This window comes from Lathamus discolor, chromosome 10 (assembly GCF_037157495.1).
Source record: "Lathamus discolor isolate bLatDis1 chromosome 10, bLatDis1.hap1, whole genome shotgun sequence".
NCBI classification, from domain to species: Eukaryota; Metazoa; Chordata; class Aves; order Psittaciformes; family Psittacidae; genus Lathamus; species Lathamus discolor.
In genome coordinates this window covers 15,741,959-15,765,218 of record NC_088893.1, presented here as the reverse complement: position 1 = coordinate 15,765,218, position 23,260 = coordinate 15,741,959, and the positions used below count along the sequence as shown (strand labels likewise).

General features: G+C 42.8%; 1 protein-coding gene across 2 annotated transcripts; it reads right to left on the bottom strand.

The window, feature by feature from the left end:
• Positions 1-3: 3 nt before the first annotated feature.
• Positions 4-22,292, bottom strand: TBC1D9B (TBC1 domain family member 9B). 2 transcript variants are annotated; one of them, XM_065690370.1, is made up of 22 exons: positions 22,104-22,292; positions 19,633-19,743; positions 16,950-17,068; positions 15,646-15,874; positions 14,625-14,883; positions 13,821-14,028; positions 13,478-13,690; positions 13,153-13,314; positions 12,399-12,549; positions 11,778-11,992; positions 10,932-11,049; positions 9,948-10,233; positions 9,159-9,288; positions 7,907-8,005; positions 7,023-7,091; positions 6,008-6,248; positions 5,581-5,646; positions 5,348-5,419; positions 4,897-4,968; positions 3,772-3,819; positions 3,216-3,322; positions 4-2,451 (listed from the first exon to the last, which is right to left on the bottom strand). In XM_065690370.1, exons 1-22 carry the CDS (start codon positions 22,219-22,221, stop codon positions 1,759-1,761), a joined length of 3,786 nt encoding a protein of 1,261 aa, XP_065546442.1. In that variant the 5' UTR covers positions 22,222-22,292; the 3' UTR covers positions 4-1,758. The 2 variants fall into 2 exon arrangements, with proteins under 2 accessions (XP_065546442.1, XP_065546441.1); XM_065690369.1 differs by lacking the exon at positions 4,897-4,968 and having other exon boundaries at positions 22,104-22,291.
• Between the last annotated feature and the right edge of the window lie 968 nt (positions 22,293-23,260).

Below are 23,260 nucleotides of genomic sequence, written 5' to 3'. Positions count from 1 at the left end.
AAGTAGTGTGTAGGATTCTGGTTCCTTTATTGAGTACATGACATGAGACAGACTGTGTAAAATCACATGTATTATTTGTACTTTAAAAAATGACAATAAATTACTGAATAATTAGTAAAAGCAGTTTGACTAATGGCTGCTCTCCAGTGATGCAGCACACAGGAGGCAGAGAAATAAGGAATATGTACCAGCTGTGAATACATACAGAGACTGTCACAAGGAGGAATTAACACCGAGTAGCATGCCAAGTAGTGTTAAATGGGAACATCCAACCGTACGTGTCCTTCCCATCCTTCACATTCTGAATCCCAGCCACCAGCCACAGCAAACCTTGCCTTCGGTGAGGGCTTAGCTCCCACTCCTGCCCTGCAAGGCAGATGCCTGTGTACTGAGATGAATTTATCTGTAGGAACAGCATTAATTCTCCATCCTCGGAGTGCATGCCCTACTACCAGAAAGCTAACTCTTAGTTTCTTCTGGTCTTAACTGATCTAAAAGAGCAGTTACTCAGTCTCCCAGTTATTTTGTCTCTAACTGGAAAAGAGATCTAGTCTATTATTGAGATTTCCCATAAAGGGCTGATGGCAGAGGGCCACACTGCTTTGAAATCTTCCTCTTTAAGTGTAATTGCCCTTTGATGAGTAGGAATTTCTAAGAGCATGTCCACTGCTGGACTCTTTATACAGGAGATGCTCAGGAAGGACACACCGAGCAGCTGCAGGTGATACAATGCTCCTGCACATCTTCCTGCCCCAGGAATTTGCAAGGGTTGACTGATCAGACTGTTCTTAGGGCTCCTCCTAAAAACTGTACCCATCATTAGCTAGTAAAAATAGAGAACAGACAAGAAACAAGGGATGTTTCCTGTACTGACAGGAAAAGTCCAGCAGACCAGCATGCCACTGCCCTGTAACACTGAGGCTGATTCACCATCTTCTAATTTAGGAACTCAGTCCCTCACTGTAACCATCATAAGACCACTGATTGACTTAATACCACTTCTGCGCTGAGGTCAAGGAGCTTGTGGCTTCCCAGACAAACTAAAACCAATGGATTCCAACGGATTAGAAAAGCAAATGCTAGAAAATCAGGTTTGTCTGAAAACTCCTGAATGCTGAAGGAGAACGTGATCATACACTATGAAAATGCCAAATCCCATCTGAAAGAAACCTGCAGACCCCAGAAATGTCTGTGTTTAGATCTGAGGGTGCTGGGAGCAGTGGGGCAGATTTGCACTAGAACTGCTGAGTCACAGAACAGCACTGAAGAACTTACAAGACTATTTCTGGGTCAGGGTCCTACAGCACTTGACTACACTGCGTTAGCTCTCAGGCTGGCAGCCAGCGGTGGACATGGTTTCAAGCCAGGCTGCATCTGCTGTGCAAGTTACCCAGGAACCTACAGCAAACAAGGGTAGGCAAGGAGCAGTTACTGGCTGAAATAAAACTTCATTAAAATAAAGGACAGCAAAGGCAGACATGCATAATTTATGGTGGTAATTCTGTACGTCAGGGGCTATTAGGTTCTAATGGCTGTCGAGAATATAAACCTAACTCCACCAGTCAGAGTAGCCAGAGAAGCACCTACAAAAAAGTCACTGTCAGAAGCCCCTTATCAATTGGAATCTATTGTAATTGTGTAGTTACTGGTCTCTGATTAAACAAAAAAGTCCCCAAACACAAAATACCAAACCATTCTGCCATCTGCCACATTATCTCCCTGTTGCATCTCCCAAAGACAATTCCTGCTTTCTCCAGTTCACCCTGACACAGAGGAAAGTTCATAATCACTGGATGAACTGAATTGCCTCTCTACCTTCTTCTGATCTTTGATCTTTTGGAGAATGTTGACTTTTTTCTCAAAGTAGTTTACAAGGGCTGCTTCCGTCAGCATGGAAGCTAAGATCTGCTCAAAGGAGATAGACCAGTCCATGTCAATGGTGCTACCATACCTGGCAGCTGAACTGCTGCCTTCACAACCAACCAGGACCGTGTCGTCTGCAATGTCTTCACACTGCAGGGAGCCTGTGCTGACCATGGAGTAGGAAGACATGGACATATCATCTTTGGTTTCATCATCTGATAGCAGCTGTAAAGGAGAGCTTTGTCCTTCCCCTGGTGCATCTCCTAGAGTTTGGTTCTCCTGCTGTGGTTTTTCAGGCTGAGCATCTTTGCAGGTTTTGTCCTCATGGTCAGCTTGGGGTTGCTGCTCAACTGCTGAATTCTGACTCTGTTCAGATGTTGGTGACTCCCCTTCACTCACAGGATCTTGGGTATTGTCTGCTTTGCAGTCCTCAGACTTCCTCATGGGCCTGTTGGAGAACTTTTTCCCAACCTCTCCAATTCGCAGAAGGAGACTGGCTACAGTGGCAATGGCATGGTACAGCTCTTGTTCCACTGGGTCCTCACTGAACATGTTGTAAAGGGTCTTGCATAACTCTATGAATTGTTCCTTTAAAAGACAAAGACCAAAAAAGCTGATGAAGCTGAACAAAGTGACAGATTAAGCAACAGGCACCATCTTGGCAGACTCCTTGTTTATCTGCCCCCCTACTAAGTAAATGGCAATTTACTGTACTGATTCAGAACAGCCCAGTGAAGGCAAACTCCTCTCTCTGCTATAGTGGCTAAATGGAGACACAACTAGCAATTTAATAGTGGTGGTGTTTTAATCCTGACAAATGAACATCTGAGAAAACCTAACATTTTACTTCTGGTCCTGCTACTCTTGTGTGGTCAGCTTCTAAGCATTTCCAAACCGGTTTAAGTAGCACCCATCAAGGAAATCAGGGACAGAAAAGATCACACCAGTCATCAGGCTCTCTTCCCTGTAACCACACTCTTTGCTCTTCACCAAGCAGCTGTAACTTCAGGCAATGCAAAACCAAAAAAGCCAAACAAGTTTATATGACTAAAGGCATATTTGAAACTGCTCTGGAGGGAAAACACAGATTGCAGTTCTTATAGGAAAAAATGTTCTGGGAGGCAGAGAGGATCAAATACATTTGATTGGTGGGACAAAGCAGTTTGCCCATGTCCACTGGGAAATTCAACAGAAACATGTGGAATTAGAGGCTTCTAAAGCTCACCAGACCAGAACAGCAGGGTAAACAGCAGGCAAAGACCGAGCATGCTAGCAAAACCACTGCACATTCTGCTGAATTCCCCACTAAGCTGTCAGTCACCAAATTGGAAACCTTCACATTCACTTCTTACCTGGCTCATTTTGGGAAGATCTTTAATGGTTTCTTTCCTGGACTCTTTTTCCTTGGCCCACATTCTTAGGTAGTATCTATAGTCCTGTGGACTGGTACCTTTCTCCTCTGTAAGGCAAGAATAAACCACTATAGTCAGGCAGTTAATGGTTTCAGGCTTCAAAAGTGAACGCTGTGCAAGCAAAAATCATCCTGGAAGCAGGTTTTATTGACAGTTAGGAAAGCATCTACCAGGAAGGCTGCACTGTTTTCTGCTGGTTATCTGATCCAGCTCAGTAGAGCAAAATGTTAATACTGCTGCACCAGCCTGACTTCTCCTAAATGAACTCTATGAGCTGACAACTTGCCAGACATGAATTACAAATGTTATGCTCTTGGTATGTAAAAGTCAGAGCAGTACGGCATGAGAGAGCTTTATTTCTCAGCTCACATCCCACTCTACCTCTGTGCACAAGGGACACTTTGAAAGGTTTCCTTCATACAGCAAAGGACAATGAACAGTTCATAACAGGAGAGCAACAAGATTAGAATGTGGTCTCTATTGATGATGGAATTACCTTTTTCCGGACAATTCTCATTTGTCCTTCCTTTATCTTCTTGGGTTTCTAAAAAAAAAATGGAATTAAAAAAATCATGGTTAATAACTGATTTTCAGCAACACAGCACATGAAGAATGTAAGACAACTCAGTATACAAAATCAAATAATACATAAATATGTTTAATATTAGGATAGATCTCACAGTCCCACATCGTGCTTAGATGAGTGAATAGAACAGGATGGAAGCAAGAGAATGATGGGATGAACTGAGTAAAAAGCCACACTGAAAAAGTGTATTGAAGAGCTGAGGCAGAGGGCAGAACTCTTAAAAGAAAGGGTGAAACATAGATATGAAAGACAGCTGAGCAATGTGATGGCTTAAAGAAGTTCAGTTATCCAAGTCAAGACAATGAATGGAAAAACACCAGATGACTACTGAGCACGTATGCGACTAGTATCTACACTCACCATTATTCACTGACTTAACTGACACTTTGGGAGCGATCAGCAGAGTCTAACTTCACAAACTTTGCTTCTGCTTCCCTATATTGTCACCAGACTACACAGGAAGTCTTGGCTCAACTCAGACTGTTCAATCAGCCACCCAGCACCAAACAGTACAATTACACCTTGTAATTACTCAGATTTTTATTTTTGGAGCATTATTACATTTTGGTAAACACTTAGCACAATTGACATATTTTGACCTCCTATGTGACAATCCCTAAAATCATGTTTTAAGAAATACAGTAAATTAGTCTACTAACAGTTTTACAATACAATGGCATGAATCATTATTCCTTTAAATTAGAAGATCATGGAGCAGACACAGGTGCCATCTACCCAGGTCAGCAGCCCCCATGCTCTGCTCTGAGCTTATTTTCCACCTTCCAACTTCTAGGGTGAGACAAATTCCATTGGAAAAAAGACGGACAATCCCTATGTTGACCTAGGTTGAAACTCAATAGTTAGAATCTACTGAAAGGTATCTAACTACTCATAGCACTTTATTCATAGTGGGACTGTCATGAAAAGAGGAGCAGCAGCTACAACTTCAGAGTATTTAAAATAGCACACTGGTGTGAGCAGATGATATCAGCATGATAGCCATGCTCAATGCATGCACATAATCCACGGACTGACCTTGAGACTCACAGTGCAGGCAGATATCCAGCTCTGAGACAAAAGGAGATACTTGAGCAGCAGAAAAAGGGGTTGAGGGGACAATATCCCAGATAAAAGAGAAGTAAAGGCCAGACACAGACAGACACAGAGAAGGAAACAAAAACAAGAAGAGAGAGACAATGAGACTTGCATGAAAAGCCTAAACCATGGTGGGAGACAGGGGCTGGTAAAAGCACACTGCTCCTCCTCAGTAGTCTGTGACTGTGATTCAGAGCATGCTGTGTCGTGCATGAAATGGGCACTGAGGAGTTTAAGCTCCAAACTTCTTTCCCATTATGCAACAAAGACAGCACATACTCTTATTGCCACCATGAGACTATGCTTTGCACAAAGTCACTATTTATAGCACATGGATTTATGCTGCAACTCGTGCCTAATCTGAGAGGTAAAGACAGCAGTGTTGTATTACCTTCTGCTGTAACATCCTCTGTGAAATAACTTGTGGCCTCCAAAGCAGACTCCGTCTCCTCTGGGTTCAGAGCTGTATTTACAGAGAAGGAAATGTTAAGATCTCCAAGCTAATTGAACAGCAGTTATCACCCACTTCATTAGCAAAAGTCATGAGGCATCCCTTTTCAACTGCATGTCAGCACACACCAGGCTCAACAGTAGCAGTATAGAGAAGCGATAGCAATCACTCACCAGGAGGCAGATGCAGTTTGTACAGTACTTTGAGTTTTTCAGTGAGGTCACCATGGTACATCCCACCTGCAAAGAAAAAAAGCAAGGTTAAGAAAAACAGCCCTTAGGATAAAGAATCACCCTGTGCTCACAAGCTCAAACCAGAATGAGTTCACATACAATGAGGAAATGATACCTGCACAAAGACCTGTGCAGAAGCAGTAAAGAAATCCACAGCAAAGCTGCATTTTGTTTTGCCAACTGTTTCCCAAAACAGGAGACAGTGCAGCAGCAAAAAGGCATCTTTTGTTCTCGTGAAGCTTCCTGTAAGGCAGCCACCCTCCCCTTGTGACAGTGCAAACACCACTATCTCCTTTCAGTTCTCTGCTTGAAAAAGGACAGAAACCTGTTTCGCAATATTATATCAACTCCAAACCCCACCACTTACTCATCCCTGTGACGAACTCTTTGAAGTTAATGAGAGAATCCCTGTTCTCATCCAGAAGCCGGAACAACCGCCCCGCTAGCACTGGTGTATGTGCGCCACAGGACCAGGGGGTCAAAGCGATGAACAGCTCTTTGAACTGCTCCATGTCGATGCGATACTGCTCCAGATAGGGTAAACTCTGATCCCGGCGGGCAGCTGCAGCACGGTTATTGCCCCAGTAACAGCTCATCAGATACTTTGCCTTTGGAGGGAAAGGATTAAAAGGTCAGATTATACTACACTACAACAGTCCAAAGGACTGGAGACTTTGCTGTAGCTCAAGAATAGCATCAGGACGCAAAGGAGAGATATTCCAGGACACACAGTTTATCTTCCCCATTATTATTAGTGTTACTTAACTACAAAGTAATACAAAATGAAGGAAGACACAGGGATTTTGTGAAAAGCACAAAGAACAATTTTAAGTGAAAAATACAAAACCCATTATTTCAGGTTTGAACAAAATGTCGCTCAGGCTTTCCTGTAACAAGTTTAAGAACTAAGCCTCTCTTTCTCTGTCTACAGCACAATGCAACTGAGTTTGCAGTGACTTGGTAAATGGAGTTGGATAATACCACTCCTTTAAAAAAAACACTGACAAACAGAGGCAAAGCACTTAAGTAATTTTGTCACAATTACAGATCAAGTCAATGGCAAACTTGAAAACAAAAACTGAGGTACAGTCAATTCTAGCTCCCCATTCTAAGTGCTGTCATTTCTTCCATTGACTCCACAATCCCTTTCTGAATAAGTACCATTCAAATATTGCAAATGTGTTCTGGCTATCTTTGGGGGAAAAATAATAATCAACCAGAACATAATAGGGCCAGTCTTACTGGCACCATGTATAACAGAATGCCACATCTGTTTCTGATAGCTTGGATTAAAAATCAAAGCAAAGTAATTTCTTCCCTTTCAATTTATTTTGATATTTGTTCTGTGTCAAAACATACTCTTTTTCACTCCAGCTTCTTACCTTGAACACTACATACAGCTCTTCTAGTTCCTCAATAGAGAAACCAATGTCACCTGACACAGCTCGAACCTATAGTTAGGGAGGAAATAGAGTGAAAATTTTATTTCAAAGCTAGAAAAAATAAATACGACTCATGGAAAAATCTGTGTAATACAGAAGAGAAACAAACAAGTGCAAGGTGATATGACACAGGATGGGAGGGAAAACATAACCATTCTAATACTTCCTGCTGCTATGAATTATACGTCAGGAAGACAGTTTCTGGTCATGTAGAAACTGCTGACATTTGGAATGGCTATTAAAAATTGCTGCACTTATTCCCTGTTTGTGCAGGGACCTGACTGTGCAGATTGTGTTGCCCCTGCCTCTTGCTTTTATCTTCAGATGTTCGACTCATGTATTGAAAAACAACAGTGAAAGAAAGCTGTGGATGAGATTCTCCGCCTAGGACATGGCAGATAATTGCAATAGATATGGATACTCCCCTTTGTCCATGCAATAGCATACTCTTTAAGTGGCAGGTAAGTAATTACCTGCTGGCTAGCTTTTCTCAAAGGTTCCAGGCAAGTAATGAAACAGACAGTACTAGGCAATGGAGACTACTGCAAGGCTTACAAGTGGCATTTATCTCCCTCCATGCCAAATATCTCATTCAATCATGCCCTCGCACTTCAATCCATTTTACTAGATTAAAGAGAACCATGTGAAGTAAGAAAACTGAAAATATATTATGACAGCCAGTAAATCCATTTTTCACATGAACTGCTATTCTTTAAGTCACTCAAAACTAGGTTTGCTACAGTGCAAACTTTCTAGATGCTTACAGCAAAACACATTGCATTTATATGCCATCTGGTAGCTCATTCAATCTGGGAGTCACATACCACACTCTTCTTGGCTGTATCCTCCAGAGACTGGATCACTTTCAGCCTTTGTTTAAAACGCATTTGTTCAATGTCATCTGCCTTCAGATTGCTAAACTTCTACAAGAAAGGAAGCAGACCAGGTCAGCATCATCTCCTAAAGAAAGAACAACCCCTGTTCAATTACATGGCTTTTAACAAGTGCACTATCCCCTCAGAGATGATTTAACCCCCCTAGAAGCCTTTTACCAACAGCAAGAAGATGAGACAAAGCTTGAGCTCTATTCCCTATTCACATCTGTCCTGTAAGAGAACTCACATAGAATTCATGAGAAATCCAGCATAAGAGGTTTGAAAAGAACAGCCGAAAAAGCATCTGTCAGGACTGACAGAAATACAGATCCTGTACTGTGGTGGAGATAAGAGTACAGACAGGTTGGCATTCCTTCCAGACATGTTCTTTCCTAGGACCCATAAGAGATTCAGCTAGAAACACCAAAGTTAAGAGGCTTTTCTACTGATGAGGTTGGACAAGTAAGATGAATTTGGTAACTTTTTTTGTAAAAGAAATCAAGAAGAGAGATGGCAGATTTGAAGAAACAAACGAAATACCCAGCAAAATGATGGCAGCCTGACTGTCAGCAGCTGGAAAGGGACAGGATGAAAAACAGGAGATAAAAAGCAAAATGAACCCATGTTTAGTACAGCATAGCAGAGAACTGCCAAACACCAGTTCTTTTAACTGTGTTCTCTCCATCATTCATTCGCAAATTTCTTCTGAGTTTGTTCTCAGTAAGAATAATGAGTATCTCCACCAGTGCAGAGGTATTTCAACAGGTCACCTTCCTATTACTGTAACTTGGATCCCAGAACAGGATTCCTGTGCACGTGAACAGGGATGCTTCAATGTTTCTGCAGTATACCTCACCATTTTTATCCTTAATTTCTTTCCCCAAATCCACAGAACTGACAATCCCCAAATATGAGTAAGAATGGATGATTTTTTAGCAAAGCAGGAAGAAATCTCTGGTATGCAATTTTTACTTATTTGCAATCTTCATTTTAATCTCCACTGGTGCTGGGGAGACTCTCTGTAATCTGCAGTAGCCAACAGCGCTAAATCTTTACTCATACCAAACGTGGATTAACGGCTTGAGCCTGCACTTAAAACACCTCAAGCTATGAACATTGTTCAGATTCAGGCTGCACAAAGTATAAAACTGGATGTTACTAGAGAAAAATCCCTTGGGCAAAAACTAAGCCAGAACCTTACCTCATAGGATGTTTTGATGAGCTCAAAGATGTCGATTTCCAGTGGCGGGTCATCTCCACTTGTCAGTAAGGCATGCAAGTGGGGAATAGGAGGAGAGACACTTTGTCTGTTAACTACATTGTCCAAATATCTGTGGGGAAATAAACAGAACAGATGCAAGACTCCAGGATTAGAGTCCAGGAAAAGAAGTCATATCCTAAACACGTAATTCCCAACTTCTTTGTATCATTAATCTAAACATGTAGGGCAATTTAATTTTTCCCAGCTAACTTGCAATGCTACCCTCAATGAATCTCAAGTTGATTTGCACCCTATTTTGGGGAGTACCTACCTTTTTAAAGTGAGCTTTTAGTTGTAAGCTGAAGATCTTGCGGCACACAGAAGAGATTCACATTTCAAACAAGAAAAATACTGCATTTACTAGATTTGGGAGATACCTGCTTGATAAAGTTTTGTTATCCAGGCAATTCCTGCCAGGATATGTTCTTAATACAGATTAGAATTTGTCAGTGAATTTCAGATAAACAACCCTTTGGAGTTCAAATTTAAACTGAGATGCAGGAATGCACTACGCTGCAAAGCAAACAATTCCAGAAATATGGGATTCTTCCACACTTGAGCTGTAATTCAATTTCAGCTCTTGTAGAAAGCAATAGCAAAACTCTCTGGAGCTCAAGTTGCAACCTAAGCGTTATCTGTGACCTGCTATGTAAGGGAATTAAGTAGGAAGAGATAATGACTAAGGGGTACCATTACTATTCCATTACAAATAAGAACAATGAATGGTACCTGCCCAGAATAGTCATGGCTTCACCTTCATCACAGCACTGTAACAACTTCTCCATGTTGGCATCAAGTATGGCCAATGACACTTGTAAGATGAACTTGATGCCCTCATAGAAAAAACAGTCGACAATGACCACGGCACTCTCAAAGGGCATGACACTGAGAAAGAGAGTGAGAAACCAGGAAAGGGATATGGTGGAGATCACTCCTAGGTCCTGCATCTTTTCTGACAGCTGTGGCAGATACTCTCGTGTAAGTTCTTCAAAGATGCCTTGGTCAACCAATGCACCTGGAAAACAAACAAAAATAATGGTAGAATTCAAACTGGTGCTATCATGGTACTATACACTAGCTAATCAATTATTAAAATATCATGAGTTCACTTCAATTTCATATAAGCCTCTTAATATCAGAACTAAAACTGATACATTTATTTAGATTTGTCTCCTCAATAAAGCAAACATATTTAGATAGATGCTACTCCTACATTGCAGAACATGTAGAAACAGAAACTCCCACTGATCTATGCATTTACCCTGAAAGGAGGAGTGGAGAACTACTGATATTATGGTATTTACATCAAACTGTACTCTTTTATACAGACCAACCTTAAAAGCCCTTGAAGAGGAGCTTTCACTAACCTTTCCTGGGAGCCTATTCCAAAGACTTAATAAACCATTCAGATGGCTAAGAAATAACACAATAATTTTCTCCTAGATATGCCTCTTTACTGCCAACGGTCCCTCCTGCTATCAATTTTTAGTGACTGCATCTTCCTTGTTACTACAAGGTAGTACTACTACCTTGTTAGTCTGCACTGTCTCTTCTTACATCTCCATCAAACACCTGCAACTTTACAAGTTGTGCTTCATCATCTTAAAAATGCATCACATTTTATTCATTCTGAATAACAAAATGCTCCTGAGAGATGTTGGTGCAGCTGAAGCTGAAAATCCAGGCTCCAGCATGAATTTGAGAAAGACTCACCCACTACTCTTGTGTTGTAGTAATCTGGCAACATCCTCTCACATAAAGCCACGAGGAGCCAGAAAGCCTCTTCCTCATTGCAGTACAGCAGCAGTACTGATGTAACAATGTTCATGGCCTACGAGCCAGGAGAGTAAAATACACAGAGGAGAAAAACATGAAGATGCTCATGAAAGCTCTGTCATTACAGACCAGCTAAAAAAAAGCATGAATACAGCAAAACTGCCACTAAGAGTCACATCTATTTCCAGCTTTTACTGGTATCTGAGTCAACAGATGACCTCAAGCCAATTTACCTTCCTGTTTCAGATCCTCTGTTTGTGAGGCAGCAAATAATACAATTACTTTTTGTCAAACATTTAGATCAATCAGTGTGACTAACTACTATTTTCACAGTTTTCATAAAAAGCTTTTTAACAATTTGATTGTAACAGAACAATATAATAGAATGCCTAATACCAGAGCAATATGCAAAACGAATCTGAATTTCCACTGAGTTGTTTCAGAAATGAGCAACTGGCTTGGTTGTCAATATACTGGCTATGCTCGTCATCACTTATTGGATCCAATTGCTCTTTTCAATGAAATTATTCAATGTTTTTCCTGACCTAGGGAAAGCTCTAACAGGAAAACTCATAAAAGACTCTCATTACACCTAACAGAAATCTACAGAGTCTATTTAAATGTTATATCCAAGGGATATTTAAGAGATCTTGCAACATCACCACTTTTCCTGCTCTCACACCACCACATGGACAGCATGAAGGAAAAGCTTGAAACTTAACAAAAAACTGCAGAAAAAGACCAAGTCAATCATGGTCACCAAGTCTAAGGCTTCTCTCCTACCTGACAGTACCCAATTGTTGGATTTCTGAATGCATAGGCTGTTAACACTCTGCGGAGGGCAGCAATTCCCAGCTCATTCTGGAAGGCAGGATGTTCTGGCATAGAACGGTGCAGATCTCTCTCTATTTCTTCTGTAGCAAGATTGTACTTTCCCATTGACTTTTCCACAAGATCTGCATAGTAACCAGGATGAGTCACCATCTCATTCCAAGCCCCTGTAATGACAAATAAATATTGCTTCACCTTTTGAGCTCTAGAATACAAATTTTATACCCACAGTTTCAGAGATGAGGCAGCCAGGAAGAACTGCATGAACTCATTAACTACGAATAGATATGAGACAGTAATAAACTCATAGTGAAATCATCATGTTAAGAGTATAGGTCCCAACACAAACGCAGACAAAAGAAGCTAAAGAGCTACTACACTCATAAAAAACCTGTAATCTCAGGAATGTGATCTCTGCATTTTTGGCAACAGCACCATGAAATGTATCATTCAGATGGGACTTAACTTGTGATTAATTTGTTCTGAAATGAGCTAAGATTTATCCCTTTTCCTCTGAGGTATGCAGAAAGCTTATTCTTAATTGCTGTCAAAATATCCAACACAACACCCTACCTGAGAAAAGGAGCCACAATTCTCCACGAAGGTTCTCTGGGATTCCTTTTTGCACCAGCTCCCTTGTTTTGGCAGTGCGATACATACACATACCTCGCCCATATTCAAAGAAATGGATGTTCCAAGACTCTTCTTTCATCTTTTCCTTTGCCTTTACAGAAACAAACATGGCTGTTTTAGGAGGTTAATGCATTTTTATGTTTGTAGGACAGGTAATTTCTGGGTACGCTCAGGCCTACACTTCACATGAGAAATGCATTGCATTGTGACATTTGAAGCCTTTATTCTTCTGCCTGAATGAACAGGTGCATCCTAACCTACACTGTTCTGAATCGGTTCTGACCTCACTTAAAGTCAAGTCTTTGAAACACTAACATGGGCTGTGCAATGGCACCACACCTTGCAAACCTGCACATAAATGCAAGGAGAACCATGGCCTAAGATGATTAACTAGCAAGCAGAGATCTGCTTTCTTGATCTGAAGAAAAGCAGCTCTTCACAGACATGAATTTACATCCCAGAAGCACAGTAACACTAATTTCCCACCCTCTAGTGAAGCATCTCAGGTATCTCAGTACTGATAAAGCAAGCTGAGGGTCAGGTTACATCTACGCAGCACTGTCACTGTGACAGACAAAGCAGTGATACTGCAGGACTGACTAGGGATAAAACGAACTTTAAGTCAGGCCAGGACAGGAAATCTGCAACCTACTGCAAACTAGAGTTAATTATTTTAAGTTAAAATATTATTTACCCCTTTGGGTCCTGAAAGCTCCTCGGAATTTCTTCTGAAGAGTTTGAGTAATCCCTGTGAGGCTGTTGGCACTTCCCCAGCACAGAAGTTGGTAGGTCGACTGCTGAGAGCAGACATGGGGCTAACAGCAAGTGGGCTGCTGGAAGGCAACTCTGGAACCTCCTGAACAACAGAACACAAAGCAGCTGAGCTCAGGCAGCCTCCCTCCTCTGCTAATTGTCCAACAAAGAGACAGCATTTGCTGGTAAGGAGCACTGTTAAAACACTGTAACGAGCATTATTCTGAAAAGTTGACAAATGCTCCTCCCTGCTATTTCCTTAGTACCTCACAACCAGGATCAGCCGAATGCCACTTCCACTCCCTGTCACTGCCACATGGTTTCTTGGATGGTGTTCTCTGCAAGAAGTCAGAGATTCTCTGTACCAAGAAATCTCGGTCTTTCAGATTGGCAAAGAAGAAGGTCATTTTACTTTTAGTGCTGATGGACAGAGGGCTGGGCAAGACACTGGAACTATCTGCTTTCTCAACTATTGTCACCTAGAAGACAAAGACAAGGGCCATTTGGATCTAGGAGATTCTCTATGATATATAAAGTACTGCACAAGACAGAAGCCCACAAAAACCAAGAAAGGCCTATAGTCTTAATACACAGGTAAGAAATCCCTACCTCCCTGAGAGGAATGATGAGATGACAGGCCTCCTCCGCCTTGCTGGCAAAACAAATGTAATTGTTGGAAACAAACATCTGGCCAGGAATATGCATCTTGTTGAATGGTGTCCACAAGGTACAATCTGTGTGTCCATCCAGGCATTCATCCTTGGGCAACCGGAAAGTGGCACGGTAGCACTCATTTTTGGCTCGAGCATCCAGGTCCCTGAAGAAAAGTAAAGAGTAATCCACAGAGGTTTTTTCTCACTGGAAAAACCCACTCAAACACTAATGTTAAGTGCTGACTCCAATCACAAACTTCAGACTGTGCTGTGTATTCTTAGTATTCATTTCTCTGAGATACCACCCCTTATCTGACTCCTCTTTCAGCCATCAGACATGCTTCACTGACAGTGTATGTCCTGCAATACAAGTTAAAATATGCAAGTGCAGAGAGCAGTCCCCAGCAGCAGGATTTATTACAATACAAATGAATATTACGTCTTAGAAATCTTCAACTTCAGACAATGGGGCTGATGTAATTTTCTTCTTTCACTTATTTTTTAACAGGATTTTCAACAGTGTGTCGTTGAAAATTCCTCCTGACCATGCCTACTCACGCATGAGTAAGACATGAGGGTGTGTGTGAATTCAGTACCAATTTGGGAAGAAAAAAGATTAGGCAGAAGTCTAATGATGGGAGTAAGTGATACAGCCAAAGTGAGAAAACCCCAGAGGCGACTGGGAGCTACACAGTAATGCAGATTTATTATAACAATCCCCTGTTATTTGTCTTGTTTCCTCACTGCTGGAAACACATACCTTTTTAATGCAGAGATGTTCTTAAGAGGCTTCCTGGGCTTCGGGAGGGACTTGTCCTGTAGGAAGCTCTCATTATCCAGCAGCTGCCGCATAGCAATATTAGCCAACTGCTCCATCAGCTTGAATGTCTCATTGATGTTGAGAAACATGGAAAAATAAAGTTCACTGTCCCTTGTGCTTACTTTAATGCACTCAGGGAACAGCAGCGTGGCATTTTTTTCTAGCTGGGTTACATCCACCCACTGGATCACCAGTGTAACTGGGAAAAAAAGATTAAAACCCTTATATTACCATTTGAGGCAAAACAACAATCAGAAATGAGGCTCAAGGGGCCATTAAGCTCTCAGTGTAGCAGCATTTTTTCCCCCGCTTACACATGGACAATTCTTTTACTGGGTTCTCCAAAGATACTTGGAAGTAAGCCTTGTGATTAACTAGACTAGAAATAATGCAGTTACAAAAGGACTATCCCCTATCCAGTAAATGCCTTCAAGTACAATTACTCAAGTTTTCACCCATTCTTTCCAGCAAATTAGCTTTTAACTCAGGAGTTCAGGCTCTGTAAATACTGGATCCTGGTGGTGGTTCCAAATAAAACTCACCAAGGTAAAAATACTGCTTGGTTCTCCAATCCAGTTTATGTAAAACTTTGGTTGTACTTAGAATCATAGAATAGTTAGGGTTGGAAAGGACCTCCAGATCATCTAGTTCCAACCCTCCTGCCATGGGCAGGGACACCTCACACTAAACCATCCCACCCAAGGCTTCATCCAACCTGGCCTTGAACACTGCCAGGGATGGAGCACTCACAACCTCCCTGGGCAACTGACTTAGGTACTCAGTCTAAACATCCCTGAAGTGCCTATGAGTGCAAGGACTGATCTATGCATTGAGCTGGATCTCAAAAGATTCCTAAAAGGAAAAAAGCCTGTGATCTTAAAAAAGGTCACACATAAGATCAACTGCATCAAGAAGTTCATGGTAAATGGGAGAAAAAACAACTATCAGGCTTACAACTCACCCTCTTTGCCCAGCAAGAAGGAGTAGAAACAGAGGTGATTGACAGTGAGGTACAGCCATCCCTGCCTGGGTACACGGCCTTTCCAATAGCTGCAGGAATAGTAATTGACCAACTTCTCCACCTCGGGCATCCCAAACTGCTTCCGCATTTTCAGTTCAGCCTCTTTGAATTTACCTGGATCCTCTTCACTCTGGGGCTGCTCATTCTTGTTCTCTTCAGCAATAATTCCCTGAAAGGACATGGGAGGAGACGGGGAAGAAATGAGAGAAGTAACAGAAGGGAACATGCCTGCTGACAGACATAATGGACAGCAAAAGGTCACAGCAGCAATCCAGAAGACAGAAAGAAGAAACACGACACAACAGTTACCATTTCTCCTGTCATGTTAGAGAAATGGTAAAGACATGTAGAAAGAGCAGCCAGATAGCCCGGGAGTCTATGATCTGGGATCCATTCCTGAACACATGCAGCAAGCATTCACATTTAACGTTTGACTGAGTTTCTCCTGGCTGTCCTGGTAACACTTTGAACACCCTGCAGGAGAACTGAAGTCTGTTTTCACTTGCATACATGCTTCTTCAACAGGAAGAAGATCATCTGCCGGGAAGAGCAGAACTCCACAGTCTGTCAGATCTTGACTGGCCAGAAGGAAAAAACAAATGACCACAATCTCTCTCGCATACAGAAAATACAGTCTGACAGGAGTACTGAAGAAGACTCAAATTGCTGCTGTTCAATAGCAAACTGTATTTATAGGTTTCTACTCTGGAGAATTTGTGGGCTGGGAATCTGAAGTGTGTTCACTGCACAACAAGCAGACACCTGTCTGACTCAGAAGTCAGTGGAAACTGGGGTGCAGTTTCTTTACAAGCTACATGCCTTTTAGAGCACTGTGGCAGAACAAGTGTATTACTTGCAAACTAGAGTTCTCCCTGCTGTATTTGTTGCTAGATGAATCTTTGTTAAACATTCTCTCTGCATCAAAGGCATAATCAGCAAGGATTTTAAATAGGTACATTTTAATTAGTAAGAGCATCCTAAGCAGGCTGTTCCCTGAGACCTGCTGCTTGTAACTTTTTCCCTCACACAAATACCTTTGGCCAGTGCTATGACTGCAACATGATGCTGATAATATCATATATATTCCATGACAATTTCAAATGTATGTGTGTCTGAAAAGGGAGCAGGGAGAAGCTTTGCAATGGAACTCTTGCTCCCTCCCTCCCTCCGGTAAAAAATTCTTAAAGCCACCTCCTCATTCTTTCTCAGGATCTGGATGTCCTTCAGGGAAACGTGTCACTTACATGTATCTTGCCCTTCACAAAGGTGGTGATATCTTCTTCATTATCAAAGATGGAGAGAGTCTGCAGTAAGTTATTCTCCAGCCATTCCCAATGCTTTGTGATCTCTTTACGGGATGACCCTAATTGAAGAGGTGAAAGATGACAGGAAGAGCAAAGAAAAAAGAAATTAGAACATGGTCTTTTTTTGCCCTCCAAGTTCACAGCAGGAAACTAATAATTACTAAACAGTGACGAGGAGAAACCAAACACAGTAACTGCATAGACGTCAAGGATATTTTATGTACACCGTTATGTTTCTAATTAAATATCTCCCCTGCCACCAAGGATAATAACACTACCAACAGACCACCCTATCTGCCAGTGCACACCAAACACAGCTTTTTTCCCCAGATAAAACATGTCCTTATGTTCCAGACAAGAAGTACTCTTTTAGTTCCTGCTATTCCGGAGCAAAAATAGTTAACTTTCAGTAGAATCCTGAAATTTTTACACCTACAGAAGAAGAACTGAACCTTTTACACCTACAAAGAGGCTCCGTATTCCATGCGCAATGGTCTGCAAAGAACATAAAATTCCAAAACAAAAAGCAACCAAATATTCATATCAAAGTTTTTTACTTTCTTAAGTAAAAAAGTCTCACCAAACTTCCTACTAGTTTGTTGTCTTTAACCGCCTACAACAGCTCACAAAGGACAAGCTGCACTCTCTAACCAATTTGAAGAACTTTTCTATAGAAAGTTACCTTAGTTGGCATTAATTATTTCAAAGATTTGTGTTTACTAAAAGATTTCCTCCCCTCTGTTGAGAGCTATCACTGCGTTCACTTGCAGACAGAAAAAATGCAGAAAAATTAAAAAGCAATTTATATTCTTAACAAGAACATGGTTAAGTGCAGAGAAAAAGAAACCTGTTTAAATGCAAGTCAAAGACATTTTTAAATTTCTCTTTGCCAAATTCCAGTAAATTGATCTTCTGAAGTTTTACGCAAGAGCAGTGGGATAGCTAAAAAAGTTAACAGCACGCCTCCCTCTACCCAGTTTCGTTGTGAGTACACTACACCCCTCCCTGTGGTTAATGATGGAAGAGAAGAAAGTAGCAGACACCCAGGCTGTTCCCTAAAGCTACCGCTCTACCCGACTTTAAGAGGCAGCTTCAGCAATGAAACAGTCTTCACGTATTTGCAGTTGGACACCTAGCCACAAAGCCCAACACCAGCTAATCTGCGGTTTCATAAGTAGAAATAACTCCAAGAACTGAAACTAAAAACTAGAAGCAAGTAAGCTGTCTTGTCTCAAAGCACTGCAGGGCTTTGAATTTGAGTCTGTGTGTACAGCCCGATGGATCAGGCGACAGTAAGTTTACTTGACATCTGTGCTAGCCATCTGACAGTGTTTTTAAAGCACTAATGATTTCAAGTAATACAAAATGGCTTATTTTAAGGTCACAGAATTATCAACTATAGGATACTATGGTTGTCAAAAAACCTCCACAGGTCCAGCAACAATGGTAGGGGAATAAAGTCTGAGTTTCGTTTTGTTTCAGGAGCTGCATCTCTCACCAAGTCGCAGCAGACAAATTGCTAAAATGAGCCAGGGCTCAGCAACTGACATCTAAGAACAACGTTAAAATTACATACAAGAAGAAGTAAACCAATTCCTACAGAGAGAGTTGTAAGAACTAAGGCCGGAACCTCTGGCTGGAAGGCCAAGGCTGTGTGCATCACCAGAATGCTGCCACTAGTATTTACATATGATGAATTGTACATAAAAAGTACACATTTTTCAACTGGAGAGCCATATACATTTTATAACTTTAAGTACTTTCACTCTGACAGTCAAATGAGAACCAGATATAATTACAAAAATACTGTGGATGAAGACAATGTATCTACTCCAGTACAATTATTTATCAAACTCCATTCGGTTGTTAGATAGCCCAGCTCATTTTATCATGTTGCATTTCTTAAGAGTAACTGAGATAGAGAAGATATCAATTAAAACACTCCTGGTATTGAATAAAAATAACACACTCAGTGTTAAGATACTATAAAATTTCAGATTTGCGCCATACGTGGCCACTAAATACTCTGCTTTTTTCTATGCAGTTTCTGGCTTGCCATTTTGTTTTCTTTCTTCCTCTCTGCCTCCTCCTTCCTCAAAAGGGAAACTTTCTGTGAAACACAGCAACTTCTAAACCTTGTTTCAGCAGAATTTAAGTAGCTCTGCAAGGGAGAATATTATGGTGGTTGCCTGGGGAGAAGACAGAAACAGTGAAAACAGGACATCAAGACGTCTGGGCTTAGCACGTAGTTACCTCATGCTCAAATTTTATGTCTTAACCACAAAGTGAGAAGTGAAGATTCTTATTATAAACAAAACTGGTCTAACAAATTAGTCTGAAGATACTTTTCTCTTTAGCAGCCAGTAGGACCTAAAGCCTTAATCAAAGTTTATCAGCAGGTATTAGAAGGTTGTACCATGATATCCTAACAGAGCAGTTACACTTCTCAAGTAAAAGAAACCAAAGATTCTTGATGTTTTAAAAAAATATTATTGTAATGTTTTATACAGATATAGTGTACCCACAAAGCTATTACAGATGTTGGATCACTGATTATCTGAACCAAAAAGACAACAGAATAATAAAAATCCAGCCTCCAATAAGAGTCACAATCACTACATACCACATGCCACTGCCCAATACACTTGAGAGTCCTGAGTCTGGTGCAGAATACGGTATGGGGCAACTCTGGCACTGGAATCCAAAACCACGTCTAATGTTCCCACAAGAAGACCTAGGAGGCAAAGAGGGAGAAATTAAAACAATGTATTACCAAAATGAAGAATTGGGTTAAGTAAAAATATGGGATGAAAACTAGTGAAAAATGATGTTCCTATGATGTATGCTGTGACAGAAGAACAACGGCACTTGGTTGAGACAACGAAGACACATCCAGTCACTGCAAGCAAACTACCTATAAACCAACTACCGCCAATCCCACTGGTAATCGAGAAAGTTCAGATGGCAATTAAGTGTCTCCTAAACCTCATTATATTCCTCTGCCTTCCTAGGAGAGTTTTCTAATACAAGTGAAATGTAATTTCCTCTGCGGCGTTTTTGTTGCCAATCGTGATTTTTAAGCCCACTAAAATAAAACACCAAAGAGTTTTCAAAGCTGTATATCTCAGCATCACCTATGCAAACAGCAGGTAAGATAACTCATCCAAACTAGAATCAAGCAGCTCCAGAAAAACTGGTACTCACAGGTTTCAGTGCTGTTTCTGGAAGTACTTTGATTAAACAAAGACAGAAGGCAGGAAATCAGAATTTGGCAATACAGAAGTTCAAGGTTTTTTTTTTTTTACATGATGCTAAATAAAAAAGGAAGCACTTCCAGAATAAATACTGACAGCAACTTTGTAAAGCAAACCCATGTATTTCAATTCAGTCTATTTTCTAGATAAATCAAATATCTAAGGTGATAGTTTGCTTTGTTATTCTACATAATGTACTATGAACATTTTTAAGGCAAATTAGTTTTGCAACTTCCTCATGATTAGAAGTTTCCTAACATTAGAACTTTGAGAGCATGATTCTTCCTCTGGATCTCTATTTGGGAGGCCCAGGCTCAATCCCCCTGCTCTCCTCTGTATAGCCTGGGCAAGTCTCACCCATATCTTATTCGTTATCACAAAACATACTTCCTCCCCTTTATCTCCTTTGACTATCCAAAAGCAAGTAATAGACTAGGAATACACCATTGATCACAGTTCAAGAGAAATGCCATCCACAGCAAGCTCATCTGGTAATCCTTAAACCAAATAAGTATGTATGCAGCACAGCAGGACCTCAGTTTTGGCTCCAGGCTTCTTGTGTACAGTTTTAGACAGAACAGGAGTTAAAAAGTCATTTTGCATACTTCTATAACAATAACAAATGTGTCAAATATTGACACATGGCTCAGTGAAGACACATTGACATGCTTAAGAATCTGAGTACAACAGCAACTTACTTACACACCTTTCCGGCTTTCAGGCTGAATATCTACATTCTACCTCTAAAATGTCAACTTGGAGTTGTACAGCTCCGTAAGGAGGACATGTGGCTTTTCACATAAGAGCTCTGACGAAGACTCTTACTGAGCTAGACTAGCTGAAGAAGTAAACTGGCTCCAAGCTTCCAACAACAGATTAGTTCAAACACTTCCAGAACAGCACCAGCTATCATTTCTTCTTGCAAGAACCTGGGGAACTCCAGACCACCTACATGGCTACATGTGAAATTACACAATTAAGTTATGCTGCGTAAAACAGAGCAATTCAAAACAATTTTGAACACCGTGAACCGATGAAACACGCTACGGGTGTTTATCAGCTTGTGCCATTTCTGCAGTCAGTGTGTTCGGTTAACAGGGCTAACGCATGAAACTGGTTGTGTGCAATACGCAAATGTAAAAAGCACATTTTGGTTATCCATGTAACTCTGGCAGCATTTTGCACATAAACGGGGTGTTTCCGAAGTGAGGGGCCTGTTGTGTTGTTAACGTCGCGCCTTGGTTCACTGTGACATTGTTGTTACAGTTTCTGTCAGCAAACAGGGTATCAGGCACACACACACTGGGGTTGCTCCATCGCTATCGGGCACCCACACAACTTCACTCCTGACCCAGGCACAGCAGTGTTGATAAAGGTATTAGTTGAAAACTACGTCTCACTTCCACCCTCGAATCTTGGGGGAAATGCACACAGAAAACACCTCAGCAGTTCCAGGCAACGCGAGGATGACAGAGGAGCCATTCCTGGCAAGCGAAGAGGGTCACCCCAGCCGCCCCCGTCACCATTACTCGCCCTCCCTTGAGCAGCAGCATCCATGGGAGGCCCGGCCGCAGCGCCAGGCGCCGCACAGACCCCGCCGGACGGAACGGGCTCACCCCGGCCGCCGGGGCCTCCATCTCCCTCCCGCTGCCGCTGCCGTACCGAGGCGGGCAGCTCCCGCCCGGCCCCGCCGGAGCCCGAACCGCGGTCAGGGCCCCTCAGCACCCCCCGGGCCGGGCCTCGCGGGGACACAGCAGCGGGGCAGGAACCCCCGCTGCCCGCGCGGCGCCTCCCCGCTGTGCCCGGGCCGGAGCCTGCCCTCAGCCCCGCCGCGCCTCACCCGTGAGGCCGCCCCCTTTGCCGTGTCCCCGCCGGCGCTGCAGCAAGAAGAAGGGATTGGCCCGCTCCGTGACCCACAGCGCGCCGGCCAGCAGCACCTCCTCGGGCCCCAGCCACATCGCGGCGGGGCCGCTCCGGTGAGGAGGCACGGAGCGGAGCGGAGCGGAGCAGAGCGCGACGGGGCCCGGCCCGGCCGCACCGGGAAGGCGGCGCCGGGGAAGCGGCCGGGCCGCGGAGCCGGGTCACGGGGCCGCGGCGGCGGCGCCACCACGGCGCCCCCTGGCGTCGCGGCCCCCTCGCTGCAGCGGGGCGGTGCCAGGCTGCCGCTGCGGCGCGGGGGCGGCGAGGTAGCGGGTTCGAGCCCCAGTCCCTGCAGGCGGAGGGGGGGTCCGGTGCCAGCTCCCTGCACCGTCCTCGGTGGGCAGTTGGGGTCCCCTGCTCTGCTTCTCGGTGGCACCCCGCACTGAAAAAACCTCTGCTAGGGCAGTTCAAGTTTGACTAGGGTTGTGTGCTTACAGGGCAAAACACCAGGCACATGAATACTCATCCTCGTGTGCAGCCCCACGGGACCCACGGAAGCTGCTGTCAACCAGGATTATTGAAGTGCTCCCTCCCATTGTAGTTCATGCGGTAATTTATTGGCAGGGAGCTCCCAGTGTAGGGGCTACAGTCAGCTTTAAGTCCTTGTTTCGCGGTTCTGGAGCCCACACAGGGCTTGTGATCAAGCCCAAGGATGGTCTTTGCAGCAACCAGGAAAGCAGATGTGGGTCCTTCTCATCTCTTGGCTGCAGATCGGCTTCCCACTGAACCGCTGTTCTTGTTTGAAGAGCCATTAAAGAGTCTCCCTGCAAACTCTGAAAGCGTTACCAGCAGAAAACATCGACAGTCACCGTGTCAGAGATTATTACCCGGCTGCCAGGAAGGCGGGAATGCCGTGTTTTCTTTAGCCTGTAAATCCTTTAACCCTGGGATGATCTATCTTCTGTGTTAGTGTAATGCCCTAATCCCTGCTGGAGCCTTTGTACACTACTGTAATATAAATATTTATTAGCTGGCTCATCTCCCAGGGCTCTACCTTCATCTCAATGGCATGGCTGTGCTTGGGAGCCGCACGGTGGGTTCTGAAGGCTGGATGTGCTGCAGGAAGGGTTCAAGCAC

Bases quoted from the DNA above. Each gene is read 5' to 3' on its own strand.
- TBC1D9B (XM_065690370.1), bottom strand. From the start codon at position 22,221: ATGTGGCTGGGGCCCGAGGAGGTGCTGCTGGCCGGCGCGCTGTGGGTC. The intron at 6,249-7,022 runs GTAAGAAGCTGG...TTCCCTCCAAAG, and splicing joins AGCTGTATGTAGTGTTCAAG to GCAAAGTATCTGATGAGCTG. The intron at 5,647-6,007 runs GTAAGTGGTGGG...TTTTCTTTGCAG, and splicing joins AGAGTTCGTCACAGGGATGA to GTGGGATGTACCATGGTGAC.